The sequence below is a fragment of the Falco punctatus genome (assembly GCF_963210335.1).
Source record: "Falco punctatus genome assembly, chromosome: 6".
Classification (NCBI taxonomy): domain Eukaryota; kingdom Metazoa; phylum Chordata; class Aves; order Falconiformes; family Falconidae; genus Falco; species Falco punctatus.
In genome coordinates, this window is record NC_137585.1 from 83190023 (window position 1) to 83205354 (window position 15332).

The window sequence follows — 15332 nt, forward strand, 5'->3', positions numbered from 1 at the left end:
TTGGAATTTAACTAAGAAGTTTGACTATAACTTGTAGTATTGCTGTCAAAGATGTGAACTAAAGATGGCATTTCTCATCTAGGAAAGAAATCACACAGCAACACGAATGCTTTGAAGCATATGCTTAGATGGCAGCTCAAATACATACCATTCCACCGTGGGGGACCTAAGGAATAAATGTGACAAGTCACTGTTCCCTGAATCTGTATCTCTTCAGTGTATTGAACAGTTTATTCACTAGTTTCAACCTGCAATAATTTCAATGCCATTCATACGCTACCCCTCTTGAGAAGTGTTTTACACAGATTTTTGAAAGTTGGACATTGGCAGTGTAATTTTCAGACCAACTTGCTATGTTCAGCTAGATAATACATCATCTGAGATCACATTTAAAGGTTAGACAGAAAATGGTTTATTTAAGAACTTCCTTGCAGCAGCAGCCTGCTCAAAACCAGCACTTTTTACTTTAAATTAGAAAAAAAAAAAAACCCCACCCTTAAAAATTCATATAAAATTTGCAGGACCCTAGCTGTTGCAAGGCTCATTACACAGGGCTGCCGGGGTGCATGGGGACCATAAATATATCAGTCAGTCACGTCCTACTACTACAACTGACAACAGCAATATGGCTTCTAGGATTTTTATTTATTTATAAGACTGAGATCATAAGTAAATATGCGACATACAGTCTCTGAAAAATCTATATCAAACATACTGCATAGCTTTGCAGTCAGACTGTTACTGGAAGTTAGTTAACTGAGACAGACAAGATCCTTATTCTTTAGGGAATAAGTATTCTCATGAGTCATGCATGAACGTTTTTACATAGCGTATGGTGTACAGAAACATTATGAAATCCAGTGCAACTGCAGTGACATGAAGACCAGAGAAGAGAAAAAACTGCTCATCATCAACACCTTCTACTCTAATCCTTAAGGTAAAAATGGCCCTGCTAATTTTTGTGTGGAAATAAAAAGGAATCCCACCTTGTCTGCGCAGTTCATTTTTAACAGCTTCCACACCTCCTGTTTTTTCAATGAAATCGTATATGACCTTTGAAGTTTCTTTGTCTTTTAGTTGAGCCTCTGAAATTCCACACATATCAAACAGGTTTTTCAGTTCTGGGTCCAAGTTGTTCACCTGCAAGTCAGATACATTTGTTTTAAGTAGCATTTTTTACTAGATTTTAAAAAAATAAAACATACCACTTGTATTGGAAAAAACCCACAGACCATATAAGTTAAAAGGAATAGCAAAGCCAAGTACATGTGTCTGGGTTGACTTTTCAGTCAAAAAGGACTATTCTAGGAGAGGTAAGTACCTTGCACAAAAACTTAAGTTTTGCATCTTTTCCTCTCAGTCCCAGATGCCTCCTATTCCATTCCACTCCAACATCTCTGTTTGCACCATATCATAAAATCACAATTTATAACTTTTGGTATACAGTTAACTTTTTATTTAATGCCTATCTTCACAACTTACATTTTAAAACCTCTAAAGCTTTTAAACATTCAGTGTCTTGAATAACTTATTAAATTACTTACATCGAAACCTGTGTTTGGATCCCAACCAACATGTCCAATGTGTCTACAAAAGCAGAAAAGTCCATTTAATCAGTATAAAAAGCACCTCTTAACTAAAATAACGGGACATCAAGATAACTGGAGATTACTGCCAGCTCCTACCTCCAGTCTCATTAAGACGCTAAGGAATTCTGACTCCTCAGTGCCCCACTTCAGACTAGTAAAGCTTCCTTTACTCCTACTTTTTGTCTTGTGTCAAAAAGGCCACGTGGAGAAGTCATTTCCCCCCTTAGTTTATGGACTGTGGCACAACATGAAGGCTCCATGCCACCCTGTGGCACATGTGGATGGTGATAGAAGAACTGCACAGCGATCGAGGGAGGAGTTTAGCCTTTATATAGTAACTGTACTTCAAGCTACTGCCAAGGTCTTCAGTGTCACGCAGCTGGAAAACCTCCTCCTCATCCCTGCCATCACTATTTGTTCTCTCATCACCCTTCTCCTATTCAGCTCCTTCAAAGAGAAGTCAGGACTGTTTTCAGTTGCTATCTTCCTAGGCTTCTAGTAGCTACTTCATGTGGCTACTAAAGTATTATTTGATGCGATGCTGTAATCAGCTAAAAAGGTGGAAGAGTTCATGGCCCTCCAAGCTACTTCATGCAACTACTGTTGGCTATAGAAGCAGAACTATAATGTCACCAGCATTTCATGTTTTCAGCTTCTTTTTTTCCAATGGCCAGTTCTAGAGATTTAACACGGTCTTCAGAAAGTCCAACTCAGTTTTAAAAATACCAGGTGAGCTGTTAGTACCCAACACTGTTCAGGCAAAGCTTGTGAAATTACAAGGACTGTTTTGCTGCCCTTATACAGTGCCTAGCACAACAGACCTTGTATTCTTGCCCAATTCTGTTAGTATCATCAACAGCACACCTTTTCTTAATGAGAATACAGCAGCTCAATGATCAGTTTTGGTCTTGGTATTAACAACTTAGTTTGAGGAGCAAGAAGAAAAGTAAAAGATGTGGTTTAAAATGACATTATGCCACCAAAAAGGCAAAAAAAGGAAACCCCCCTGTTTTGCCTAAGTATTTAAATACCTTTCACTACCAAAATATGGGATGATTTATCCATTACAGAATTCTGGATGTTAAGCTACAGCTTGCTTCATATAAATTAGACATGCATTTCCTAAAAGTCTCATATCTGATTTAGTGTATTAACAGGCATATGTAAATTGACAGTCCGCCAGCCAATACAATCTTCACCCACCTATTGCTGCTTATATGTGCAACTCAGGATGCTCTTTTAAGAGGTTGTGAGCATACAATTCAGAGCTTAGTGCAATTCATTGATATTAAAGTTTATACGGAGTAGTGTTAGCATTATTTTTCATCCCTCAGAGTAAAATAAGCTATGTCTACATATTGATTGCAACACATCTATTTTCAGAGGTCTTTCCAATGCAAATGCATACTTACCAAGTAACCAACTCTTATGTTACTTAAAAGAATGTATACAGCAGTACATTATATTACTGTGAAGTAGAACTCTTTTTTTTTTTGCTTAGAAAATAGAAGTCCACATCTAACAGAGGCATTTAAAAAATTAACTCTTACGTTACTTAAAAGAAAGTATACAGCAGTAAGTTATATTACTGTGAAGCAGAATTCAAAATTTTTGCTCAGAACACTAGAAGTCCACATCTGCCTAACAGAGGCATTTAAAAATTTTACCTACTGATTGCAACTGATCAGGTATAAAACCAGTGACAGTGTTGGTCTTCACCAGTATCACAGCTCAAGTTATACACAAGTTATACTACTAGCATATATGCCTAAAAATACCAAACACCAGTTCCCATATGCTCATACAAAACCAGTAATTAAACTATCTTACACAGTAAGATGACACATAACTGTACTCTACAGGAAACTTAACTAGACCTTATGCCGAACAAAAGGCTTCCAATCTTCTTTTTGTAAAGGTTCACCACTTAACAATTTTGTGTTACATTTAATGATACGAGAACATCTTTTTTTTTTTTTAATTTCATTAAATATTTTATCATCTTCTTATCTTTTCCAGGTCAGAATCTGATAGACATCATAAACAAAGTCTTGAAGTTGTTTTCCATCTATGCTATTGCACAACCCCTTCCGCAAATTCTGATCAGAAGCAAGACACACTAATGCAAAACATTATTTGCAATTTTACCCACATATACTTTACTCCGTATCAGTAGAGCTACAACAGTGACCAGCTACAATTTTCTCTGTTTTACTCTTCCTTCTTTTCTGATTTCAGTGACACTAACAGATGCAGCACTTCACTGATACTCAGATCAGGAAGAACATGGCTGATGTCTGAATTGTCTAAACACAGTCTGGTTAGGGAACCATTTTCACCTTCTCTCCTTTCTGTCCACTATCCCATTCTACAGAGCACTCTCTCAAAACACTGCAGTAACATTATTGTAACTGGTAATGCAAATACTTTTAGGGAGTTTTATTCCAGCAAAGCATGTCAGTGGATGTGATGTAAAATAATGGTTCAAAAGAACAAGACATTCACTTGGTATGTAAACCTCACACTGGTTTTCTACCGCTTCATGGAAACTGATCTTTCCTGTAACTAACTCAAGCTGTATAAATTCCTGTTGCTTTAACAAAACGTATGCTTATTTTAAAACACAGAAGATTAAAATATTAAAGTATAGTTCAGGAAAACAAATTCATTCAGTAAAGTGACCAAAACAAAGTTTCATGAAACTGAAGCTTACGACGATACATTATAACTATTCCAAAAGATTAAAGATACAAAAGAAACAATTTTAGAAAAAAAACAACCCATTCCAAAGAAGTGTATACATGCATGCTGTACTTCCATGACAAAATACAGGTACTAACCCACATATTGGAATAAGTTTGTGAACAGGCAGCCAGAGATTAAAATATGGTTATGTCATTTCTGCTTTTATGCCAAGTCTGGACCCGCACGTGTATTTTGCATGACAAAGCACAGCTAAGCAGGCACAGCTGTAAGAATAACAATGAGTTGACCACTGCAGCTGAATATGAGTCTGCACTGGGCTGACTACTTCAATAAGGTTATCTCTGTGCAGCTAAATGGTTTTCTAAGCTGTTTTAGGATAGGAAGTTATTTTTTGTTTACAGTTGCAGTAAACTCCTCATCGGTGCATAAACCACCGTGATTTTAAACCCCACAGCATTCCAGCTTGCATTCACTGCAGTTCAGGTTACAAGCAACATTCACACATTCAAGTCTTGAACATCTGCAAGTGTAATTGACAGCAAAATACTACACCCACCCACCAAAACCCAAACTCAAAAAAAGTCCTTACTGGAAATTAGATGGTGTTCCAATATCTGCCTTTGTCAATCTTCTCTTTTTAGTTTTTCCTTTCTTCTTTTCTTTGGTATATGAAATATTGTTAACTTGTGGAGTATAAAATCTGTTAGTTGTAATTTCTGGGTTTTTGATATCAACAGTTGCCATTGGTAGATTTGGGCCTGTGAAGGTAAAGTACAGGATTTTTACTACTATGTTTCAACAAAGTCATATTTAACCTACAAACCATTTTTTTTTTCCCCAGCGGTATAATACTTGTACTGTAACGATAGCTCTACACGCCACATGCATCTGGCTGGGTTCTGTATATGTAAGACAGACTGAGGTATTTGCTGAAGAAAAAAACCCACCTTGCTAGAGCAAAGAAATGTCTGAAAACTTTTCTAAACTAGAATTTTTTTAATTTTATTCTTTTTTTCAAATATGGCAAAGAAAGTGATTTTAAACTAAAGATTTTTCATGTGTAAAGAACACATGGAATAAGACACATAAAGATACAGCTTAGGTACAATCCCAGACAAAGTCAAAGAAGTGACTGCGACAAACAGTAACACTCAGCACACCGTGACCTTGGCAGCACAGTAAACTGAAAGGAGAGGGAACCTTTGCTTAATAAGCCCCATGTGGGAATGCTTTCTGCCATCACACACAGAACCTGAACATCACAAGATCTTCAAAAGGCCGCTCTGGATACACTTGTCTTCAAAAAGAGCACAGTACCTATGGAACTATTCAAGATTTCTTACGTCTTAACTCTTTGACAGGTTTGCAAAATAATTGTAGTTTCAGATAAGAAACAGAGCTTGAAGAGTAGTGACTGTAAAAATGGCACCAGAAATACATATTAAACACTCAAATTATGTATTATATTCTCAAACCTCATTCTTCATTATACAACTCTGAATTATTACTATAGTTATTTAAAATACTCCTGCCGATTTTAGCATTTTATTATTATGTTACTTGTGTAATACTAGCAAATAAACATACTTAGCATGTTTTCCACTCAGGTTTTTCAGCTTTGACAGAAGACAACTCTTGACATAACCAAGTGATAATAGTATGTAAAAACTAAGAGGCAGTTTATGCATTTTTCATATATATCTATATCTCTGTATGTATGTACACACACATGCATCTTTTCAAAGAAACCTGCAAAAACGGTAAGTAATTTCAGTTTTGGAAGAATGAGATTAAACAGTCGATTTAAGACCAGTTTGGCCAGAAATAATTTTAAAACATCCTCTACTTGCCTGTGAGTTACTACCCAATGGTTAGCAAATCAATTAAAATAAGACACATCCAATCTTAACTGGGTGGATGATAAAAAATTCTAATTAGACTGAAAAATCTGAACCTTATTTTGACACTTTTTTTCCATAACTGCATTTTTTACGGCTAATTTAAAGTTCTCTAAGCATTCTGAAAGGACCAACAAGCCTTAGGTTTCTGCCAAAGTCCAACTCAGAAAGAAGCAGCAGACAACACAATGGGTAACATAGCTGACATTTACAGTTTAATGTGTCACGGGAAGCACCTAGTACTAGCCAGAACAAGAAACAAGAACAGAAACATGACAGAGGACTAGACAAAACTCATCTAAAATATATGACAACTCCTACGTTTCTGTAGAAGTCTTGAAAGACAAGATCTGAAACTGCACTGAAACTGCAGGAAGAAGTTCTGAAGTGTTTTCTGCTAAGCAGAAATGCTTTGATCTAGAAGTGTTACTGTCTACACAACTGTGCTTTGAGAATATCAAAGCACAAGTCGACCACACATGACTATGTGAAACAATTTGCATTGGTAAAATTCCACTTAGATTTGGCAATAAATTCATTACTGATCATTAATCACCACATATTATCAACCCAAAACTTAACAAGTGGAGTTAAGTAAAATCTTCAGTATGAATTTAAAATCAATCTTAATTTCATTAGACATAAAACATAAACTGTAGGAGTTCATTTTCACTTTAATCACCTATATATTTCCTCTGTTGTCTCTATTTTCACCTATTATATTGATATTTGTAGTTTCAAGAGCTGTCCTGACATTCACAAAGAAACACACACCTTTGCAATGCTAGGAAGTTTGTGATAGCCTTCTCACAATTTCTAAGTCTTTGAAACGGCACCTTTTTGCATGTAAAATCTTGAACTAACCATACATGGGTTTAACCATGTAAAGCAGCAGCCATTTGCAAATTACACATTTTATTCAGCTAGCTCAAGTTAAGAAACGATAACCTGATTCCTTGGTAATAATAATATTCATGTAAGAGATCACAGTAAACTCTTAAAGATGAAAATTTTTCTTACCATCAGGTTTAGACCTTTGAAGTCCACGAGGGATGAAAGAACCATGGATAGAATTGTATTCTTCTAGAACTGCCATATTTATATCCAGTAAAATTTTTCCCATCATAAAACAAGCACCTTCCCCATCAGGTGTAGACAGCTCAATAAATGAAGATGAGAGAGGCATATAGAGCTCATCCTTAGGAAGTACCTGACAGTACAGTGGCCTTAAGCATCCACTGTTATCAATATCTGTGACATCTTCAGAAGGGGCTCCAGAAAACGTAGTACAGAACATTTTGAAATGTTAATTCTACAAAATTATCTGTATTTTATTTAGAACCTCTCTAGGCATCTGTCCCAGGCAACAGACAGCCCCACAATTAATGCAATGTTACAGTTAACAGCTGAAACAAAATTCTGCCACATGGTTCTTAAAGATTCCCTCACAGCCTAATTCTCTGACAAATCCTTGTTTCATCCAGAACTTCGCTAAGCAGTCAGTTCAACCACAATAACTCTTTATTATTGCATAAAGAGACCTAGCTATTACAAATGAGTAGAACATAAATCCCAGGAAATTACAGACTAATACATTTTACATAACTGTTAATGCCAATTTGATTTTAATCCTGCAATTCTACCAAAAAAAAAATAATCTTAAATCCGTACCATTGAAAACGTCACATGAAAAGACAGAGTGCTTTTTCCATGCAGTGTCAATGTATGCAGAAAATCCAGACAAACAAGCCCCACTAAAATAAAATTCCCTGCAGTATTTCAAGCATGGATCATGTGAGTCCAGAAATGTGATTGTTCTTGTTTTTCAGTTATAAAGGTAATTATACATTGATACCCGGTACAAAAAAGCAGGTGTGCCTTTTTCTTTTTACCCCAAATACAATTTCACTGCATATAGAGAGTAAAACAAGAACCAGCTGATCCTACAACAGTTTGTATTTTTTTCCCAGTTACACGCCGATAGTATTTATGTGCTCTAGTCTGAATTCCAAATACTGAAATGCAGAGACTGTATAAAGTATAACCACCTGAGGCTATAACCTGTATCAACCATGTCTCACCTGTGACTACAGAGGCCACAACCACACTTAACTCTTTGCCAGCAGAGCAGCCAGGCATTACAGAATTTGACAGAATCAAAAAAGGAAAACGGACACGTTGTGAAAGAGTATGTGGATGTCTCAGGGAAACTGAAGAGCAGAGATGCTCAGAGCTTTGACTAATGATTATGAACCTGAAATATTGGGAATAAACCTATGTCTTCCACAGACTATTCAGGATAAAGGCATAGGACCAGTGACTGCGAGTTTAGTAGGTGAGTATTCCTCAAAAAAGTGTTGCCTGAGGTCTTACAGGATGAATTACAGAGACTATTTTAAGCACAAAAGTTTTTACAGGCTTACTTTTCTTAAATCTTATTCCAATCACAGATGGCAAACTAGACAAATTATTTGTGTAACTGTTGTTAACACTAACAGTAAAGACAAAGGCTAAATTTTTTGTGGTAGGTGGCACTACCCAGTCACCGCTACTGTTTTAATTCCCACCAGCTCTGCAGACATTGCTATCAGGGACGTGCTGTTTAAGTGAGCAGAAGCAAATATCACGCAGGAGGCAGAACAGTCAGAACCTTCTGAAAGCTCAGAAAAGCTGGTAAGGTGATCAGGGATGGCATTACTATGACTGTTTTAAAACTAAACAACCCAGTCCCAGTTGAAGGAATCAATACTAAAAATGTCTGGTTTAAACTGATGAGTGCCTGAACTTCCTCAAAACTCAACGCTTATGAAAAAGACAAGAGTAAGTTTTTGAGAAGTATTCCACATAAGGGAGACTTCATTTGGATATAAAAGATACCAGTAGCTCTCATAATTCAGGATTAGTTAAGGGTTACCTATTTTGGTGGCTTACCAAGAGGCTTGGATGTCTTGGTTAGTATTTAAAACTACCACCTCAGGCCATAAGGGGACCTCAGACAATCAGTTGACTATTCCCTTGCTCAAGCAGCAAACTAACAGATACATCGATATGAACTTTGATCTGGATCACCCACACAAGCATCCAGGAAAAATCACTTTTTACTATCACTGTGAATTCAGAACGACAAGGATTCCAAACTCGATATTCACTGATGTGCATTTTCCATCTGATCTTAGAATAGAAGGTAAAAAACCATTTTTATTGAACTGATACATATTTGTGACTCCTTCCATCAATTTAATAAACTCTCCTTAGAAACCTGTCTCTTCATGCCAGTATTCCTGAGAGGCAGATTCAAATAATCCTTCATGCAAAAAAAAGTTTGATATTGACAAACATGACACATGAACAAAAGGCTATGTTACACAGTTAGCCAGATACACTGAAATTAACATTTTGAGCGTTTTATGAAATCTGTCATCATTATGCCTGCCTTTATACAAATGGGCTAACTTTTAATTTCAGCAAGGTTCTGTATAGTGATCCCATCCATACACACATAATCTGAAGACCAAGCAACAAATAAATGCAAGGTACAAAGTTTTCTTCTCAGTTTAAGCTGAAGGGTTTCTGTCCTATTTGCAACAAAACATTCTCCTCCAAAAACATTCTTTACAAATGCCAGCTAAGCCACAAATCTTTCAAGCTACAACTAAGCAAATACCAAAGAACAGACATAAAACAAATACACTAAGCTCCAGAGTAAGTTCACTGCTTTTGCCACCACGTGACTATCTTGAACAAGTCCAAAACACAGTTATACATAAACAGTAAATGACAGCAGTAGGTAAAAATAAAATGCAGTGATTCATGCAAAAAACTTACCATTTGGCGGGTCTCGTCTTTTTTCTGTTGAAAAAGAAAAAGCTCTATTTATTCATAGGTATCACAGGAAAAATTAATTCTAAATTTTAGTTTCTAGTAAAGCTTTCAATAACCTTGAACTCAAGAATCTATTAATATCCTTAAAGCCTATTTGTCGTGCATTTGAGAAAAGTATTACAGAACGATAAACCCCCAGTCTTAGCACTGGTATCAAGTGAGCAAACCTAGTAGGAGCATAAGGAAATAGCTACTGAGTTGGTTTCAGCCATTTTGACCCCAATGTAAGATCAAATATTCAAAAAGCAGCTGTTTTGGTACAACGTACCAAAGCAGTATTTTTGAAGCATTATGCTGATTTCCACTGAATGAGACTGCTCCTTCATTTTTACTTGAAATATAATTAGCACTTTTTATACAGTATTGTTCTCTCACAGAACCTAAAACGTATTAGAATTATTTTTTGGTTTATGCAGAGAAAATAGGACACAGAGGGGACAGACACTTGACCTACCTTATCCAACAGGTAACTGAACAATATCGAACAGAACTGGAATCTCCTTAGTACTAATCTGATACTATTCAGAACACCAAACTGTTTCACAGATGATGAAGAATGTGCCTTGATGATTTAAATAGCTGTAAACATTTCACACCTCAGTATTCTCAGCCTAGAATAGTAAATTCTCCTTTAAAGGAGACCTCCCTCACTATTAATTCTTAACTACCACAAATAACATTTACCTGTCCTGCAACCATCCTTCAAAACCCCCAGTACAGTTACACTATTTGCCTACCTACACACACACTCTTAAGAATTTTGGATTTAGCAGTACCCATATGGGCAAGCAGTTTGTCATCACACCAAACATCATGGCACGGCCCTATAAGGCTGTCCATCCCTCCCTTTCAAGTCTGGAGTATCTGAAACCCTAACAGTGACTCCTAAGAGCTTTGTAATAAAAACTTGTAAAAAGAGATTTCACTTTTCAGCAAGTCCCAGAAAAAAAACACTATCTTACTATATTTTTCCAGATACAAAAACATAAGGGGAAGGAAGAAGGTGCCTCCACGACTAGCGTTGACTTTGTCCTAGCAATATTTTAAAAGGTCAACATTCCTAAGTGTGCAAGGCAAGTCAGCCCCGTATCAGTCAGCTGATCTTCAGGCAGGAATAAAGAACCTGTCAAGGTCATGAAACCTTCAGAGGAAGGTGACCAAAACCCCTAGAGAATCAAGTGCTTCTTCTAAGCAAGTCTTCTAAAGACAGACAGTTGCCTCTTTGCTCACGGCAGGGTAGGTTTAGGCACAGAGGTAGAGAACCTCTGCAAGGGTGCCTCAGCAAAAGGTATCAGGTCTGGGGTGGGGGGTGGGGTGGGAAAAGAAAAAAAAAAAAAAAGACTTTTTGGCCAAATACTGCTTTTTCTTCCTAAGAATATTCAGTTTAAGAAACCACTGATGTTGTGCTGCCAAAAAAAAAAAACCAAACAAAACCAAAAAACAAATCCAAACTCAACTTCTGGAACATTATTAGAGTTTTATTCAACAACTTGGAGACAGCAAAGGAGAATGCAGAACCAATTGAAAGTCATTTGGCACAGGATGGGAAGCTGGCAAAAGCAGGAGGTACTCATAGGAAGTGTTAAGTAGCCTTGTGCCAAATCATGGGAATCCATTACAGTTTTATTCAGAAGAAAGAGTTCAAGAGAAAAGATAGTGGAAAACAAAGCAAACACTTCCTGTAACTTTTGCTGGGTATATAAGATTAATTTGCGGTCCAAAGATAACCAGATCTGTTTTTCTGTGGTTCCCACTGCCGACTAGAAAATATGAAGTCCTGTTCTGAAGTGCAGATGACCTGACTGGAGGGCGGTGGATTTCTCCTTTTTTGAAGATGGAGATGCCTAATGATCTAAGACAGATCAACTTCACCAGCTGCCTAAGTCCCAAAGCCACAGCTTGATTGTGTAAGTATTCCTGGAAACAAGAATGCTCTCTGCTGAGGCTTGAATCCAATGCAATCTGAGCACTGCAGAGATGCACTTGTCTCCCAGGCAGCAAATCTAAAAGCTGTGACCAAAGACACAAATAAAAAAAAAAAAAAAAAAAAGGAAAAAAGTGCAAGCTCTCCATATTAAGTATCCAGCTTGAACTGTATGAAAAAAAAAAGGCAGCGTCAGAGAGTGCTAACAGAGCTCTCACCCATGAGCTACAAAGAGTCCATAAAAAGTGGACAAGCTGCCTTCTACTTCAGAAAGAGAGTTAAGAACAAGGGTCTGTTCTACGAGTCTCTGCTGTGCTTTTATGGCTCAACTAACGGTACCTACGTGCAAGAATACCCAAAGTGAGAAGGCACTACACTGACGAGCACTGAGAAAAGAAACACTGTGTTGACCCTGCTTACCAGGCAAACTATTTGGGATCAGTTTAAGCAGTAAATGGAGAAATTATTTAAGTAAATCTACCAGAGATATCAACTAATTATAATAATTTCTTCCTAGCCTAAGGTTAAGAATCTAACTGACTTATACACACACAAAGCAGCAGAATGTAGCTAGATGAATACCAGCCTGATATTAGTAAGATTAAGAAAACATATCAATAATTCTTTCTCTGCCTTTCTCCCTCATTCAATTCTCTATTAGATGTTTGAATATTTGCAAGCTCTTCTACATTCTCTGTTTGGAGCCAACTTTCATCTCTCTGGAACTCCAGATGCACTTGCTCAGGAGTTGTCTGTATACTGGAGTGCATTTCATACCAAGTGAGGAAGAACAGAATACTCTTGGCTCCTCTTGCAGCTGTTAGACAATATTTTGTGTACTAGTCTCAGCACCAAGACAGTTTCATGAGCCAGAACTGCTGTTCTTGCTACCTTCCAACAACATAAGCTTTCCATAAGACTCCTGGAAAAGTCTCTTAGCAAGCTCTGAGTAGTAGAACAGGCTGCTAAGTGATCACATGGAGTACTCAGTTGAAAGCATGTCAGGTGTCATTGCTATGAAATGAAATATTTTGGAAGCCAGGGGAGTAAAAATCCCATTAAAATAGAAAAGCATCAAAATTACCCAACTATTACCTCTGTGTTTGGAAAGTTAAGGTGCATTAAAATACACACACAATTTGTATGAAACTTTTTTTTGTAGTGTATATATATCATTTGTTATATATAAACCTGTGTATAAATTACTGCATGTTTGATATCAGCATTTATAAATAAATAAATAAATAAATACTGACAGCAAATCAGCTTTGACTTGGGCAAATGCAAAGCCTGTTATTTTAGAAGCACAATTAATTACAGTCGTGACAAATACAGAGAACTCCATCTGGTGGCTTGACTAAGGAATCTCATGATTGTTTTCAACTCTAGTTTTGCAGCTCTTAACAAGAAAAAAAACTTGGAAAAATTTTTATTGTAAAGTTGTCCTCAAGTTGTAAGTGTTTGGGGAGGGAGAATTGTTTGTTTGTTAAAAGACAATGTATGGAGTAAGCTCATCCTACAACATGAGTTTGCACACATAAACTGAGATATTAGCTCAAAGAATAAACAAGAAAAACTTATGTGGTCCTGTAAAAAAAAAAAAAAAAAAAAAAATCCGTGTGCAAGGGCAGAGGCAAACCTCTGTCCTGTGAACAGGAGGTTTGACTGAACTATTAAAAAAAATTTGCTACGGCAAATAATGCAAACGCACTTCCTCCCAAGTCATACCTGTGCACCGTAGCACTGTGTGTTAGACACATAGTAAGAGTGGAATTTCAGGAACTTCAGTGAAACTTCCAGCAGTCTTATGGAAAGCTGATGCTAGATTACTTTTACACAAGTGTGAGAAACATTGTTAATGCCACTTCTTAACTACCCTACTTCTCATGAAACCCTATGAACTTACTCTAATTCTGAGCAGGGCGAATGTTAGAGAAGCTATTTAAGTTTCTGGAACAAGCACCCTGCAACTGAATCACCATACCTCAATGAAATCCAAGTGAATACATGTAGATCATGTAGGCTCCCAAGAACACTTGCAAAGATGGCACTCTGAAATGAGGGCTTCCTCCCTTTACATTAGTCTACACTACACTGCTAGTGCAATTCAATTCCAGACTGGACTGCAAAACCACATGCTATAGCCTGAACACAAGTCCACACTCTTAGCTTACAGCAAGCCTGAGCACATCCATGTGTTCCCAGCCTATGTTTTATATCACCTTATCCTTCACGGACATATGGCTGTCAGACAGGCAAGTTGTTTATGGGCTCCCTGGAAAAGGACCAAGACAAGATGTGTAGGTTTGCAGCTCCCTTTAAAATGCTGACCATGATTCCCAAGGCATCTTGCAGCCGGCAAAAGTATGCTGTGCTTCAGACTGTCCTGTGCTACGAAGGATAGTATAGACATTATGTCTTCTGTTGGTTTTGAATAAAATAATTTCCCTACTAAATGCTGGATCAATGCCAAAAATTAATTCACATGAGCTACTGAACATACCAGATGGTAAAATCTTTGTTACAACTCACTTGGGCTAAATTTAAACAAATCAGTTATAAACAGCCCAGAGTGAAAAGAAAGTTTAGTCAAATGTGAAAACAGCTTACAGAAAGATTTCTAGTTTTCCCACTGACAGCTTACCATTTCTGCTTCCTCCTGATCTACATTTTCAAACACCAGAACCTTGGAGTCTCATCTTACAAGGAAGCTTACAGCAAGGAGCATCAAGTTCTCAGAAAAATATTATTTTTGCACAATAGAGAAAAGCAGCACGCTTTAATAACACAATTACTTCTAACTATAAACATAGCACTAGTGCCTCCAGTAGCTTTCAAACATAAAAGTAGCTTCCTGCCTCCCCCCCAAACAATATAAGTAAGCCTGAATTTAAGATTAATTTGATATTTACCAGATTTTCTCTGCCGTCGTCCAAGTAAATCTGTTACTGTTTTGCGGAATAGTTTAGCTTCTTCTTCATTAGCAAAATTAAGACCAACTTGACATGTCTGAAAAACATTAATATTCCCCCACCCATGACTAAGAAAATGTTTCAAAGGCTTTCTTAAATGTCTTCTTACACCTTCTGAAGGTATCATCAGGAAAAATCATCACTGCAAATTTGGAACCAAGTCTCAGTGAAACATTCTATCTTAGGAATGTCTGTCTACTAATGAAGTTTCTAGATATCATGGCTAACAAATTTGAGCAAAATCTTGTAGCTTGAAATCAAAGAGGGGAGAGGAAAATTTGTGCTTTAAGTATATATGGTACTTCATAAACATAATCTGCAAGTCGAAATGTAATTTCATTAAAGGGAGTTGAAAATAAAG

At 36.9% G+C, this 15332-nt stretch overlaps 1 protein-coding gene across 4 annotated transcripts in view; it reads right to left on the reverse strand.

Moving 5' to 3' along the window:
* Nucleotides 1-15332, reverse strand: part of WASL (WASP like actin nucleation promoting factor) — a 60051-nt gene that overhangs the window by 13597 nt on the left and 31122 nt on the right. For all 4 annotated transcript variants that reach the window (XM_080393952.1, XM_080393953.1, XM_080393951.1 and 1 more), the window contains exons 4-8: nucleotides 14912-15008; nucleotides 10019-10042; nucleotides 4885-5053; nucleotides 1545-1587; nucleotides 987-1140 (exon numbers count right to left, since the gene is read on the reverse strand). In XM_080393952.1, coding sequence (XP_080250078.1) covers nucleotides 987-1140; nucleotides 1545-1587; nucleotides 4885-5053; nucleotides 10019-10042; nucleotides 14912-15008 — 487 coding nt within the window. The remainder of the gene's footprint in view (nucleotides 1-986; nucleotides 1141-1544; nucleotides 1588-4884; nucleotides 5054-10018; nucleotides 10043-14911; nucleotides 15009-15332) is intronic.